Source organism: Ictidomys tridecemlineatus, chromosome 12, assembly GCF_052094955.1.
Source record: "Ictidomys tridecemlineatus isolate mIctTri1 chromosome 12, mIctTri1.hap1, whole genome shotgun sequence".
Lineage (NCBI taxonomy): Eukaryota > Metazoa > Chordata > Mammalia > Rodentia > Sciuridae > Ictidomys > Ictidomys tridecemlineatus.
This window is the reverse complement of record NC_135488.1, coordinates 59,261,120-59,276,127: the sequence shown is the minus strand read 5'-3', so window position 1 is coordinate 59,276,127 and position 15,008 is coordinate 59,261,120. Positions and strand designations below refer to the sequence as shown.

At 45.8% G+C, this 15,008-nt stretch overlaps 2 protein-coding genes across 9 annotated transcripts in view; one reads left to right on the top strand and one right to left on the bottom strand.

Moving 5' to 3' along the window:
- The first annotated feature begins 3 nt into the window (after window positions 1–3).
- Dok1 (docking protein 1) lies at window positions 4–3,504 on the top strand. 7 transcript variants are annotated; one of them, XM_040271026.2, is made up of 6 exons: window positions 4–255; window positions 625–717; window positions 1,070–1,369; window positions 1,527–1,620; window positions 1,830–2,014; window positions 2,251–3,504. In XM_040271026.2, the coding sequence occupies exons 1-6, from the start codon at window positions 205–207 to the stop codon at window positions 3,100–3,102; spliced, it is 1,575 nt and encodes a 524-aa protein (XP_040126960.1). In that variant the 5' UTR covers window positions 4–204; the 3' UTR covers window positions 3,103–3,504. The 7 variants fall into 7 exon arrangements, with proteins under 7 accessions (XP_040126960.1, XP_040126961.1, XP_077885093.1 ...); XM_040271027.2 differs by having other exon boundaries at window positions 11–171; XM_078028967.1 differs by having other exon boundaries at window positions 139–171; window positions 891–1,369.
- A 696-nt stretch (window positions 3,505–4,200) lies between these two features.
- M1ap (meiosis 1 associated protein) overlaps window positions 4,201–15,008 on the bottom strand; it is a 96,590-nt gene continuing 85,782 nt past the window's right edge. For both annotated transcript variants that reach the window (XM_005329387.5, XM_078028966.1), the window contains exons 8-10: window positions 7,979–8,185; window positions 5,906–6,046; window positions 4,201–4,661 (exon numbers count right to left, since the gene is read on the bottom strand). In XM_005329387.5, the coding sequence (XP_005329444.2) occupies window positions 4,425–4,661; window positions 5,906–6,046; window positions 7,979–8,185 (585 nt within the window). In that variant the 3' untranslated portion in view covers window positions 4,201–4,424. The remainder of the gene's footprint in view (window positions 4,662–5,905; window positions 6,047–7,978; window positions 8,186–15,008) is intronic.

The window sequence follows — 15,008 nt, the reverse complement described above, 5'->3', positions numbered from 1 at the left end:
CTCCTCTACGTCCTCCCCTCCCTGGTGGAGCCGGCCACTGCCGCGCCACCTCCCCCCTTCCCCTTATCCTCCCGGCTCAATGAAGCTTTCTTTTCCCGCAGGTTGGAGGCTGGGCAGCTGCGATCAGAGAGCTGGATTGCAAGCGGCCACCGGGCGGCGGCCCCTGTGGCGGTGGGAAGCCTTCCAGCCCCCAGCCCTTCCTCCATGTCCCTGGCTAGCCCGAGTGTAAACAGTACAACTCGGGCAGGGCCACGGGTGGGTTTGGTCAAGGGAACTCAAAGCTTTAAAGGCCCACTTGGCCTTTCTGGTGTCCCCAGAGTTCCTGGGGGTGATGTCACATCCTTTACTCTGATGTCACGTTGAGCACGTGACGTCACATGCTGTCCCCAAGACCAGGCGCCAGGGCCCTCTGGCTGAAATCACAAAGTTTCTCTGGGTGGAGCCACTTGTGCGCACCCCAGAGTTGTGGGTAGGGGCCTAGAGGTAGTGCGCCGCCTGTCTTCGGTGGGTACCTTGACTCCTTCCTTCTTGCTCCTCTCCTCCCGCCCTTCCCCTGTTTTAGCTGTGGGGGCCGAGGGAGGGCCGGCCCCGCCCACAGCCCCTCCTCCTGCCTCCCGCCCTCAGGGTCAGGAAGCGCGGAAGGAACTGCCGGGGGCCATGGACGGGGCTGTGATGGAAGGACCGCTCTTTTTGCAGAGTCAGCGCTTCGGGACCAAGGTAGTCGGGGGCGGGAATGCCGAACCCCATCGGGGTAGAAGTGAGTGAAAGGGTCCAGCCAGAGGGAGGGGGCGGGTAGCATGTTGGAGCGCCGGGCGCTGGCAGTTGGAGAGCCCGGTGACGTTCTCGTGAAATGTCTTTGCACACTCTCACAAAATTGCTTTTGCACACAGAAGCGTGTGCAGACTCTGGGTATACACTCTTGATGCTGGAGGTCCTTCTTGGGAAACTTTGTTTTTTGACTGGGAGTGCCAGACCTCAAATTGGCCTGCGCGGGTCCTTCCTCTACCGTCCGGGTGTTGCTGCTCGCGCACTTCTGCTCCCTCCCCCGCCTCTCTCTCCCTCTCCTCAGAAGTGGAGGAAGACCTGGGCTGTGCTCTACCCGGCCAGTCCCCATGGTGTAGCGCGGCTCGAGTTCTTTGACCATAAGGGGTCGAACTCTGGAGGTGGCCGCGGGGGCTCGCGCCGCCTGGACTGCAAGGTGATCCGTCTGGCCGAATGTGTGAGCGTGGCTCCTGTGGCAGTGGATAGCCCCCCTGAGCCGGGCGCCGTTGCGTTTCGCCTGGACACTGCGCAGCGCTCGCACCTGCTGGCAGCGGACGCTCAGTCCAGTGTCGCTTGGGTGCAGACGTTGTGCCGAAATGCCTTTCAGGTGAGGGGACCGGGGTTCTAGGCGAGGGGCTGTGGCAAGTAGCCCTGGGCCTAAGGGGCGGTTTAAGGTGGGGTGGTTAACAGAGGCGGTCCACTATCCCGTACCCCAGAACTGCGTTGAGGAAATTATAGCGTCATTCATGCTCTCTCTACTACAGAAAGGCAGCTGGGCTCCGGTGCTGGCAGAGAACCCACCTAAGCTTTCTGCCCTGGAGATGCTGGAGAATTCGTTGTACAGCCCCACCTGGGAAGGTAGATACCTGAGAAGGCAGGGGTGGAGTGGGAAGGAGGCGTGCTCTTGGTGAGTCAGTGATTACAGGGGCCAGGGACTCTTAGAGAAGTAGGAAGCTTCTGAGATTCCAAATGAGCGCTTGGACACTACTCAGGAGTCCTCTGGGTCTCCACCCCTGTCAACAGTGCACCATTCCCCAGGTGCCCATCTAACTGTGTATTCCTTCCAGGATCCCAGTTCTGGATAACCGTCCAGAGGACTGAGGCTGCTGAGCGCTGTGGCCTGCATGGCTCCTATGTGCTGAGAGTAGAGGCTGAGAGACTGACACTCCTGACCGTGGGAACACAGAATCAGATCCTAGAGCCACTCCTTTCCTGGCCCTATACGCTGCTGCGGCGTTATGGGGGTGACAAGGTACAAGGGCTGTCAGGGAGGTCTGTGAGGGTGGGCTTCCTGAGCTGGACAGCTGTAGGCCAGGACCGGCAGGATAGAAAGATGGAAAACTCCACCCTTTGAATACTCCTTTTGCCTATACCCCAACCCCACCCTCCATCCTCAGACTTGTTTGTAAATGCCCTAAGTAGTTCAGGTCCTGTGATCTACCTCTTCTGATACTCCTAGTAATGTGTTTCCCTTCACACCCTCCTCAGGTCATGTTCTCTTTTGAGGCGGGTCGCCGCTGCCCCTCTGGCCCTGGAACCTTCACCTTCCAGACCGCACAGGGAAATGACATCTTTCAAGCAGTTGAGACTGCCATCCATCGGCAGAAGGCCCAGGGGAAGGCAAGAGAGGGGCAAGGTGTCCTCAGAGCTGACTCCCTTGCAAGAGAGGGGCAAGGTGTCCTCAGAGCTGACTCCCAAGAAGGGGAGGTGGCAGAAGGGAAATTGGCTTCTCCTCCTGTTCCCCAGGAGGTACTAGGCAGTACCCCAGTCCTGTATGCTGAGCCCTTAGACTCCCTGCGCATTCCTCCAGGCCCTTCCCAGGACTCTCTCTACTCAGACCCCCTGGACAGCACCTCTGCTCAGGCAGGGGAGAGGGTACAGCCCAAGAAACCTCTTTACTGGGACTTGTATGAGCATGTGCAGGAGCAGTTACAGAAGGCCAAGCTGACGGACACCAAAGAGGACCCCATCTATGATGAACCTGAGGGCTTGGCCCCAGCCCCTCTTCGGGGCCTTTATGATCTGCCTCAGGAGCCCAAGGATGCATGGTGGTGTCAGGCTCGAGTGAAGGAGGAGGGCTATGAGCTCCCCTACAACCCTGCTACTGATGACTATGCTGTGCCACCCCCTCGGAGCATAAAGCCCCTCCCAGCTCCCAAACCCCAGGGTCTGGCCTTGCCTGAACCCGGTGCTACAACTGGCAGTGGCAGCAAGGGCCACAGGACAGACACTGCCCTGTACAGTCAGGTTCAGAAGAGTGGGGCCTCAGGGGGCTGGGACTCTGGGTTCTCTAGAGTAGGGAATGACAGAACTGGAGTCAAGACAGAGGGCTCTACCTGAGAATGTTGCTGATATGAGGACCATGGTAAGGTGACACTGGGGATAAAAGAAACCTGTTAAAACAAATAGGACCAGAGAGTGTGAGGGGCCCAGATGAGACCTGAGGATCAAGGGATTAGGGAAATCAAGGGGAGGATCATCAGTCCCTAGAAGTCCTAGGGTGTGGAACTGATGGCAGGGCTGAGGATAGACTCTGGAGAGGGTCAGCACTCCTAGTTATCCCTCTCCTAAAAGAACAGACAGCTGTTTGCTCAGGTCTACAGAAAGGGGTACTTGGTTAAAGTGGATACAGTTTGAAGGGCCTGTATGGAGGTTGCCTGGGTACTTACTCCTGCACTTTTCTTTGCCAGAGAAATATTTTTATAAATTTAAAGATTCTCATTAAAGTCATCTTGGGTTTAAGAGGTCTCTGTGTGTGAATAGACACAGAGTGGGCACAGTGGCAGGGTGTGCTGGGTGAGTGTGGAGGGGATCAAGAAGAGAACCAAGAATTTGTTGGGGGCCATAAGAGGAGGAGGGACCCTGGGAGGGAAGCCTGCAGTGTGGCAGTTCAGAACCCGGGTAGTCAAGTCAAGGCCAATCTCAGCTGGACTCTAACTCTGTGTCCCTGGGTGAGTTGTATGACATCAGTCTTCCCCATTGCCCCTTTGTAAAGTACAGAAATTAATAATGTTCTAAATACCTCCTGGGGTGGTTTGTATGAAATGCAAGTACATTTCTGAAGTACTTAGTGTAGTCTGAAGCACAGAGAAAGTATTTTACAAATGGTAAAACTATTCTGTGGGTGGAGGGAGCTGACAGGTGAGTAGAGTTAGGGAGAGAGGAATAAGAAAGGAGCAAGCCTTTTTGACACCATCCTTTCCCCTGTTCTCAGGTATATGACAGCCCCTAACTCCCAACACACACACTTTGCATGTAGGTAACAAGCACCAAGCACTTGTCTATTTGTAGCTAAAGGAACTGCAATGTGGTGGGTATACTGGGAAGAGCACTGGCTCTGGAATGAGGCTTGGGTTTCAGTCCTTGTTTTTCATGAGTGTTGAAAATCTTATCCCCATCTGCTTACATGAGCTACAAGGAGAAATTCTGGGCTGGGAATGCTCCTAACAATGGTGAAGGTTTACTAGGCATTTAATCTTCATCTGTGACAATAGTATCAAATGATTGAAAAGAAAACAAGGGTCCTTGCTGGAGAAGGGATAGGCTTGGGTGTGTTGCTTCTCAGCCTGAGTGGGGCAGTGGCAGCATAGAGGACAGAGAAAGGAAAGGCTCTTTCTTTGCCTGAGCTCACAGAGGCTCAGGTGGATAGAGGGCAGGTGTGACTACAGATAGCCATTGTGCGGGTCTTGGCATGGACGTGGTGGCTGAGTAGGGTGGCTACACTCTGGTGCTAGTAACTCAGGGCCATGAGGGATACTTTTCCTCCACTCAGAAGGCCGCAAGAAGGCTTCTGAGGAAGCTTTGCTGGCTGCTGGCAACTTGGGGGCTGTGCTCAGGGCTGGAGTCATTGGCAGGGGGAGCACTGTGGCACGAACTCTGTTGGTCTGCAACTGCCCAGCCTGTGAAGAGAGCAAGCAGAGGCTTCTCTGAAGATCAGACAGATGCTGAGGTCCTTTCTTATTCCCCCTCGAGCCTCCTGTCCCTCACATGTTCCCTCTCTAGAGTGAAAACGTCAAGGCCCAGGGATATGACTGTGGAGTCTCCATGGCCTGCAGCCTCTACAGTGTTATCTCCTCGCCCAGTGTCCCTTCTCTGTTAGCTTGCCCACAATCTAACTCATGGAGGGCTCTTCCCACACATCTGGTCAGTTACCTCCCACTCTAGACTGGAGTTGGGAAATATCCTTCTCCTGTAATTTTAGCTAATACAAAAAGGGAGTTTTTCTAAAAGATCTGTTACTGAGAAACTTGGAAAAAAATTCATAAGGGCAAAGGGCAGCCCAAATATTACAGAGCATGGGTCTTAAAAAATATTTCTCCTTCAATTTCTTATTTCAACCCTTGTCACCAGGGCCCTGTCTCCAAGTTACCAAGATTGATTAGCTTCCCTTTTCTCATCTGTACAGTGAGTATAATACAACTTGCTGGGATGCTGGGAATATTAAATGAGAGAAATATGTGAAAGCACTTGTCATAAAACCTGGAAAATGATTGACACTCTATAAATGTTATTTTCCTTTCCCGTAGGCAGCTCTTTTTCTACCTTCCCTTCCACCTTTTCTTTCAAGGAGAGAGCTATGGTTGTAGTTCCAGTATATCCAGTTTGCTTAATGGAACAATGGTCTTGTTAAATGACTAAAGAGTTATCATAAACACTATCATTAAAACACCCAAGCTTTATATGTAAATGCCTAAGCAGACAAGCCTCCTTATCCCGTGGGGTTGGGATTTCTTTCTTTCTCCTTCTTTTCTTTTCTTTTCTTTTCTTTTGCTGATACTGGGGATTGAATCCAATGTCTCCCATATGCTAGTTAAGTCCTCTGCATTAAGCTATATTCCAAACTCTTTTTATTTTATTTTGTAACAGGGTCTCTTAAATTGCCTAGGCTGGCCTCAAACTTGTGATCCTCCTGCCTCAGTCTCCCAAGTAGCTAGGATTAACAGGTTGCCATATCCCAGCTCCTTGTCTTTTTTTCCCTCCTTTCTTGGCCTGGTTAATTCCTTCACCTGGGGTGGGATCAGGGAGGAGGGCTGCTTCCTTGAGTCAGGGTGGAGCTGGGGATGGGGATAGAGTGTTCTCTTGAGTTGTAGGAATAAAGGGGAGGGAATGATGTGAGGAAGGCAGGGAAGAAGGGGAGCTCTACCTTTCTTGGAGTCCTGTTCTCCCAGTTTGGGTAAAGCCGCCCCTGAGGCTTGGCAAAAGTGCTGCTCAGGTGTGAGTACAGATGGCTGCAAACCTGTAGTGGGTTGTAGGTGGGCTCCAGCTCCAGGCCATCCAGCATGCTCTGAGGAAGAAAGGAGGAGCTTCACTTGGGAACTTGAGGTCACATAATGTAAGATGCAGAGACCCTTGTATGTGAGAGGTTAGAGGATGTATGTAGTCCTAGGGCTGGAGAAGAGGCAGTGAAACAGACACACCTCAAAGAGTGTGCTGTCCAAGCCTGAGTGCTATGAGGTAAATGGCAGCCAAGGGTATGAAAGTAGGGGCAACCCCAAGTGGTTGGGGACTCTGAATTAACTGGCCCTGGGAAGTGGGTCACCAGGTTCTTGGGAGTAGCTAGGACAATCCTAAGGGGTACAGGGATCTGGTATGGGTGGCTGAGGGAGGGAGTGTCCTCAGGGTGGGGGTTCTCCAATCTGCAAGGCAAGTACACAGAGTTCCTGGCCTGAGGTGAGCTGAGCAGAGAAGGAGGGACATAGGAGCACAGCATTCCTGAGCAGTCAGGTTTTCCGGCCACAACATCCTGTGCCAGGAACCACTGGCCCCAAATCGAGACACTGAGTGAGCCACAGCCACTTGTGCCCTCCTCTCTCTGCATCCTCTTGGCTGCCAGGCTCTGTTCTTTCAAGTCTGCTGGCAATCCAGCACTGATGTAGTTGATGTAGTTCCGGATCTCCCTCTCCAGAGCCTCCCCATCCCACCCCCAGGCTGGGGAAACTAGCCAAGGAAAAACAGAATCCAAATGTAGAGAAGAGAGGAGGAGAAGATGGCTTTCAGGACTGTTCACTCCTTTGCATTCAAGTCTAATTTTGGGGCCCTTCCTATTATGGTTCCTACGTTGATTGGCTTTTGCTTTTTTCCCAACAAATAGAAATAGATGCTGGGGCTGGGGATGTGGCTCAAGCGGTAGCGCGCTCGCCTGGCATGTGTGCGGCCCAGGTTCGATCCTCAGCACCACATACAAACAAAGATGTTGTGTCCGCCGAGAACTAAAAAATAAATATTAAAAATTCTCTCTCTCTCTCTCTCTCTCTCTCTCTCTCTCTCTCTCTCTCTCTCTCTCTCTCCTCTCTCTCTCTTTAAAAAAAAAAAAAAAGAAATAGATGCCTAGAAACAGGTCTAATACCTAACACCTGTACACATGAACTGCAGAGAATTAGACCTGGAAGAATGCATCATCACACAGACATGCACAGGAGGAGCCACACACTAAGGCACAGACATGCAGCCACCTACAGACAGCACATACACATTCAGGGACACCAAAATAAACATCCAAAGACACTAAAACACATATACAAGCTTCAGTTTCTTGGGCATCTCTTTTCACTCCCTCCTCCCTTCTTCATTTTTCCTTTGCTATCCACTCCGTCTTGTCTTTCCCCTTTCCTTCCTAATGTACTCCTTTCATTTTTCCAGCCCCACAGTCTCCTCTCCATGATGAAAGTGTTAGAAATTCAGAGGGGGAGAGGAGCAGGCAGGATAGCTGCTAGCAAAGATAAAACTAGACCAGATAAACAAGAATTCAGTGCTCCACCTGGTGCTGGACCTGCCTGTGCTGACTTCCTCCCCTGCCTCCATTCTCCCTTGCTTGCTCTCAGCTTTCCCTTCTGACACTCTCCCTTTTCTCCTTTGCAGCTCCCCATTGGTGTTTATTTTAATCAGATTTCAGGGTGTGTGTGTTTGTGTTTGTGTTTATGCTCCTCCAGGATGGCACTAATTCCCAGTCCTTAGCTTATACCAGGGACCTTTTTCTCTCTCAGTTCTCTTTTCAAACCTCATTTCCCTCAAGCCAAGTAGGAGTTTCCCTTCTACTTCATTTCTCACTTTGCTGCCTTAATCTTAGCATTGACTACCCACTGCTCTCACCCCCATTTCCCATCCCTTCAGTCTTCTTTGACCTTCATGCCACACCCATGGGATCACTCCCCTCTCTACCCTCCCCCAATTATCTTCTCTCTCCTCTATCTATACCATGAGACTGGGTTCCACTTGCCTCCACAGTCTCAAGGCTGTCTTGAGGAGGGTCCTCAGGCAGCAGGGGGAAGGGGCTGGGCAGCATGAGTTCCCGTGTGGCCACAGCCTTCACCAGCAATGTGGGCGAGTTCGATGGCATGATCACATAGAAGGTGCTGGCAGGAACTCTTTGGCTGTGTCCTAGGCTCAGCGGTTCCCCTTTGGCCAATAGCATCCATTCTCTTTTCTGAAACAAGGACATATATAAATGCTAATTAACCTTCAGTCTTTGGCATATTTTGAGGATCAGTCTCAACTGAGACTTCCTTGTTCCTCTAGGGGTACGGGGGAGGACAGAACACTTCACTTTGGCCTGGGAGGGAGGGGCTTCCTGCCTGAATCACCAATACCACAAGGTACTATCTTCCTCCCTAGTCCAGGATATGCCAGAGTGAAACACAAGTTAAGAAATGCTCTTTAATTTGAAGTTGGTGGTACCCCAAGTGGATTATTCGATGGTGAGTGTTTGTTTCCTGTATTTGTTTGTTTGCTTTGGTGCTGGGGATTGAATCCTGGACCTCATGTGTGCTAAGCATGTGCACTACCGCTGAGCTATATCTCTAGCTGAGAATTAGAATAATTTTTTTCTTTTTTTTGTGCATGTGTTTGAGGAGTGGGTACTGGGGATTGAACCCAGAGGCTCTCTACCAGGGGCCATACCCCTAGCCCTTTTTAATATTGTTTTGAGACAGAGTCTTGCTAAATTGCTGAGGCTAGCCTCAAACTTGCAATCCTCCTGCCTTAGCCTCCTGAGTTGCTGGAATTACAAGTGTACTTCCCCATACCTGGCTCAAGAATTATAATTCTTGGGCTGGGATATAGCTCAGTCTGTAGAGTACATTCCTAGCATGCACAAGGCCCTGGGTTCAATCCCCAGCAGCATCACCAAAAAAAAAAAAATTATAATTCTTAACAATGTCTGGGAACAGAGATGTGTAAACCAGGCACCATGGTGCATGCCTGTAATCCCGTTTGGGGAAGCTAAGGCAGGAGGATTGAAAGTTTGAGACCAGCCTGGGAAACTTAGTGAGACCTTATCCCAAATTAAGAAAATTAAAAGGGCTGGGGATATAGCTCAGTGATAGAGCACCCCTGGATTCAATCTCTAGTACTGTCAAAACAACAACCATCACCACCACACCAGCAAGCTAAGTGACAGAAATGTGTCGAAGGTGGTATAGAAATTCAGATTTTAATTTGAGGGTGATAAAGTCCGGTTGTGTTGCTACTGACTGCAGTTAGAATGGGATGATTGGGGTGTGCCCCTCTTATGCCCAGAATGGGTTTAAGAAAGTACTCAAAGCAGTCTGTTGGGTAAGAGAAGGAGGGGACAGGAGAGGAAAGCTTTAGTATAACCAGGCTGTGGTGGTGGAGACAGGGCTTTGAAGATCAACCCAGCTAGTCACAGGACAAAGCCAAGGGTCAGGATTCTGGTCGCAGCAGCTCTGTGAATAAAGATAGGTGGCATTTTGCCACATACCATGAAGATGACAGAGGTTAGTACATGGGTAAGGAGAAAAGACAAGCAGACTTAAAAGCAGACTTTGTAGTTGCACCTTTTTAAATGAGGCAATTTTCCGTGGTATTTTTCCAAGGAAACACACAAAACTCCAGGAAATATGGAGCCAGAAAGGTTACAGTCATCTGTAAATTGTGTCCTTTTGTGGGTGATTATTAGTTATATCTGGCACAAACATAAGTCTCCCTGCTACATAAGATGAAAGAAAACAATACCAGTTCTAACCACTCTAACTTGTATGAAAAGTTGGAAGAAATATTGTATGAGAATGGCACAAGGAAAAGGAAAAGCTTTTAAGAGAAAAGAGGGCTATCAGTGTCTTAAGGAAGGCAAGTAGGAAGTGACTTAGGGAGGTGGCAACACCTGCTGCATTGGAGTTATACACAGAGGCTGGGTGAGAAGGGGTGTCGGCTCTCTTGACTTGTAAAAGTAGTGTTGTCATCCTATGCAGCACAGAGGTTTGAAGAGTCTAGTAGGCACCAACAAGTGGTAGGGAACCTGTTAATGTCCTCAAGAAGTGTGTACCGTTCCTGTGGCTGGTGACCTCTCTGTGGGGTGGGAATCAACTGATATTTCTGGAGGTATAATACTACCTCCTCAAAGAAGTTTGTTTGTTTGTTTTTTTGGTGGGTGGTGATGGTGGTAGTGGTGGTTAGGTGGTTTGGACATGGGAGAATGAATCACAACCATAATGATAATCACAAACATTAATGAAATGCTTAACAGGTGCCAGGCACTGTGCTAAGAGCTTTATAGGTGCTTTCAGAAGTTCTTGGCATCTTATATTTGGAGGTGTGCTATCTTCCTGAGGGACATATCCAAAATATGATGGGAAATATATCTGATTCTTACCAAATCCATCAGGTTGGAAATAAATGATATAGGAATCATGGTATATGTGTGTGTTGGGTTATTTGCATGCCTCAGGGTCATGGCCTCTTTAAGCCCAAAGGGATAAATAGGAAGTTTATAAGAGTACTCCTCTTCAGTTAGCTGAAGTAACTTCTGATAGGGCTCAGGATTTGAATTATTATTATTATTATTATTTATCCTTTTTTTTAGTTGTTGATGGACCTTTATTTTACTTATTTGTATGTGGTGCTGAGAATTGAACCCAGTGCCTCAACACATGCTAGGCAAGCACTCTACCACGGAGCTACAACCTCAGCCCTGGATTATTATTAACTTTTAAATCTAATTTTTACATTAGTTCATGCATTCTTTTGTAAATTTTTTTATTTGTTAAAATTTATTTAGTGCCTATTATGTCCCAAGCACTAGGTGTATGTTGATAGAAATTCATTAGACATGTTCCTTGTCCTCTTGGAGTTTATAAGAGAGTAAGGAGAAGGCTTATAAACTAATGTTTGTCCAAGTCTTAGGATGCTCAACTTGTCTGGCTTGCCTGTTTTTAGTACTGACAATTTTATGCCCCAGGTAACCCTTAAGTCCTGGACAAATCCTTCCAAGACTTGAGTAAGCATAAGGTATCTTGCCACTGATGTAAGAGGTTAGGGGCTAAAACTATGCCACTGTGACATTTTTTTTTTATGTCTGCTAAGACAGACATAAAAGGAAGAAACTCATCCCTGTTACTTTGTGGGGTTACTAAGAATCTTTGAATGTTGTACTCTGAAAACTTTTGAACACTAGAATTTAAGTCTATTGATTTTTAGACAGTAGCTAAGTTTCTGTTGGATAACTGGTAGGTGGAAATGATTACAGTCTTTTAAAAGTCACTGCTGATGCTGGGACTGTCAGAGGACTGGGAAGACTTGTGTTGCTGAAATGATTTTACAGAATGTTTTAAAACTTCTGGATTGATTTACAGAGAGTTTGGTTGAAGTCTATTTTAGGAGCTTCAGCAAATACATCTTTATTCCATGAAGACTTATCTTCAGTTCCCAGAAGCATTCAGAGAAAGTGAGAAATAGAGAAGTCAAACTTCAAGGTGTCCTTATTTAAGGTTTGGAATTTCTACCCTCTTCCTGGACAGAGATTAATAGTACCAGGGCCCAAGCTTGAAGATATTACTCAAGTCATGGGTTGACCTGCTAGGATAGGCAGTGGTACCTATGATGGACATGGTTAATTGCCATAGCAGGTGTCTGAGGCTGGGAAAAATCTTTGTCTGAGGATAGCCCAGAAGACCAGCCTTTGGGGTCCTTGACTTAAAAACATTGCTTAATGACTGGAGATGACTGCTGAATAACTTAACATATGTTTTGTGCTAATTCTAAAGAAAGGAGCATGAGTTATATGTTAAACTTTTTGCTTACAAGAAGGAAAGTAAAAAGAAGTCTGTGTTTATGTTATAGTTAGTTATACTTTGTCATATAGAGTGCCAGCCCAGGACACTTAGACTTTATAAAGAGGGCCTGGAAATCTGTAGAGCAGATGGACAGGGACAGAGTTGAATGTTATGTCATACTTCAAGCTTAGCTTCACTTAAAGTCATTTCATTCTTTTTTAAAATATTTATTATTTTTTAGTTGTAGTTGGACATAATACCTTTATTTCACTTATTTATTTTTATGTGGTGCTGAGGATTGAACCCAGGGTCTCGAACGTGTGAGGTGAGCGCTCTACCGTTGAGCCACAACCCCAGCCCTCATTTCATTCTTCACTTAACTTCTAATTGCTAAGGCTATAAAGGAAGTTATGGCAATACCTGGCTAGCCACCACTCCCATTCTCCACCTCTTTTGCTCTACCCAATTTTCAGTCTTCAGTCATTGGTCTAGGGGTGATTATGTGACCTGGATTTAAATAATGAGACATAAGTGGAAGTTGCTGGGTGAGTCTTTTGGAAAAACTTTGTAATATGATGGTAGGCCTTTGCCTCTGTACCTTACTCCTTTTTTCTTCCTTGGACAGGACTTGGTCTTAGGTGTATCAGCTCTCTTGTAACCAGTTGTAAGGATGATGTACACCTGCTATGAATGCTGAGGCACAAAAACAGAAAGATCTCTGGTCCTTGAGGTTCTCATTGATCAACCGCTTTTGCCCTGAAATTGTCTATCTTCAGACTTCTTTTTGTAGGAGAAAAATAAACTATTATTTAATTTACAGTTGTTTTTCTGTTAGTCACAGCCAAACAGATTCTTTAAAGGGAAGGAAGAAGATGTAGTTACTTATATCTGGGTATATGGCTGGGACAGGAGTGAAAGAAACAGCTTCAGGAAGGAACAGCACTGATGTAGGCTTTGCTTGAAGGGTAGGTAGGAGTTCATTATAGCAGGTGGAAGCTTTAATTTTACTAAACCAGCACTGCCTTAGTTAGCTATCGGTGTGATGGCCTGAGACTAATTTCAGAATGCAATTGAAGAAGCACAGATCAACTCCTGAGTGAGAGTGTTTCAGAGGCAGTCATTGACAGTAGGAGGAACAAGACCACTCATTTTGCTCTGCTTGTGGGGAAGAGATATATTTCATTAGCACAGGAATACATGTGCTCACGAAGTGAAACTGCAGCTAGTTAAGGAAAAGCTAAGCATACCTTGGCATAGCTTTTCTTTTTCCTACAAGAAAAGACAGGCTCAGATATCTTCTCTGGTGAAGTCTACCAAATGTTTAAAGAAGAAATAACACTAATCCTTCACAAATTCTTAAAAAAACAAAACAAGAGAGAGAATCCTTTCTAAATGGAACCTGGAAGGACATCAGGAAGAAATTAGAATAATTCGATATTTACTTTTCTTTTCACCTCAGAAAGTTAGAAACCAGACAGGGAGAAGAATAATATACAATGTTCAATATTCTCTGCTGTCATGCTGACTTCCACAAAGGGGACTAGAGGAAGTAGATAAAAGGGATTCTGGACTGGGGATGTAGCTTAGTGGTTAAGCACTTGCCTAGTGGGGGTGAGTTCCTGGTTTTGATCTATAGCACAGAAAAAAAAATCCAAATACCAAAATACCAGATTAAACATTCTTCTCAATTGAACATGGAATATTCAATGTATTTTCTCTAACCACAGTGGGATGAAATTAAAAATAAAGAATGAAAAACAACCTGGTAAATTCACAAATATGTGTAAATTAAACAACATACTTTACATAATTAATGGGTCAAAGAAGAAATTGCAAGGGAAATTAAAAAATAATTTAAGATGAATGAAAATTAAAACATAACAGTAAAACATGACACAGTTAAAATGGGTTTGGAGTGAAATTTATAGTGGAAAACTCTTACATTAAAGAAGAAGAAATTTCAAAGAAAAAAAATCTAGTTAAGAAACTAGAAAAACAAGTGCAAACTAAACTGAAGCAAGCAAAAGAAAAAAAAATAGAGTAGAAATAACTAGTGAATGGAAAAATGATAGAGAAAAATCAATGGAACTGAAAGCGATTCTTTGAAAAGATCAACAAAATCACTAAACTTTTAGTTATATTGATTAAGGAAAAAGGAGAGTTACTAAGTTACTAAAGTTATAATAAAAGTAGTAATAAAATACTGACTTTATAAAAATAAAAAGGACTGTAAGGGAATATTTCAAACATTGTATGCCAACAGGTTAGATAACCTAGATGACATGGACATATTCTTAGAAAGGTTCAAGATGTACAAAATATGAATAAATTGGTATTCGAGGACCTAAAGTCCACCCCTGGGTATAGTGATTCACTAGGAGGACTCACAGGATTCAGTATAAGTTGTATTCATGGATATTATTTATTATAGCAAAGGGATACAAGCAAAATTAGGAGAGAAAAAAGACTCATGAGGCAAAGTTCAGAGGAAACTAGGTGCAAGCTTCAAAGAGTCCTCTCTTTCTGTGGGGTCACATAGAATATTCTTTATTTCTTCAGCACTGAATTATGATAACAGAAGAGAAATTTCTCATCAGACTCAGTGCTCAAGATTTTTACTGGGGGCTGGTTATATAGACACTCTGTAGCTGGCATGCACCAATATTCTTCGCTTGTAGAGTAAAAGCAGATGTTAGTATAAACCATATTGATGCCCAGTGAACCACTCTTATTATTTAGGAAATGGTGGGAACTCTCCCAAATTTCAAGTTCTCAAGGGCTAATCAAAGGTCAACCTTGCAAGCAGGACTTTCTAAGGATAGGAGTCTTAGGTCTGTTAAATTACCTGTTTTCTGCACAACCTATAACAAATAAAGATATATAGCATTAATAATCAGAAAACTTGCCACCAGAAAAGACCAGGCCCAGATGGCTTCACTGGTAAAGTCTACCAAATTATTAAGGAAGAAATAACACTAATCCTTCACAAGTTCTTCAGAAAAATAGAGTAAGAGGGAACACTTTCTAAGTGATTTTATGAGAACAATATTGCCCCAATATCAAAACCAGACAAAGACATCATAAGAAACCTATAGATGAATATACATTATGAATACATATACAAAAATTCTCAACAACATAGGAACAAACAAAATCTATCAACATTTAAGAAGAATTATACTTCATAACTAAATGGAATTTATTCTGTGAATGCAAGTTTGGCTTGATGCCCAAAAATCA

Bases quoted from the DNA above. Each gene is read 5' to 3' on its own strand.
- Dok1 (XM_040271025.2), top strand. From the start codon at position 851: ATGTCTTTGCACACTCTCACAAAATTGCTTTTGCACACAGAAGCGTGT. The intron at 1,621-1,829 runs GTAGATACCTGA...TATTCCTTCCAG, and splicing joins GTACAGCCCCACCTGGGAAG to GATCCCAGTTCTGGATAACC. The intron at 2,015-2,250 runs GTACAAGGGCTG...CACCCTCCTCAG, and splicing joins GGCGTTATGGGGGTGACAAG to GTCATGTTCTCTTTTGAGGC.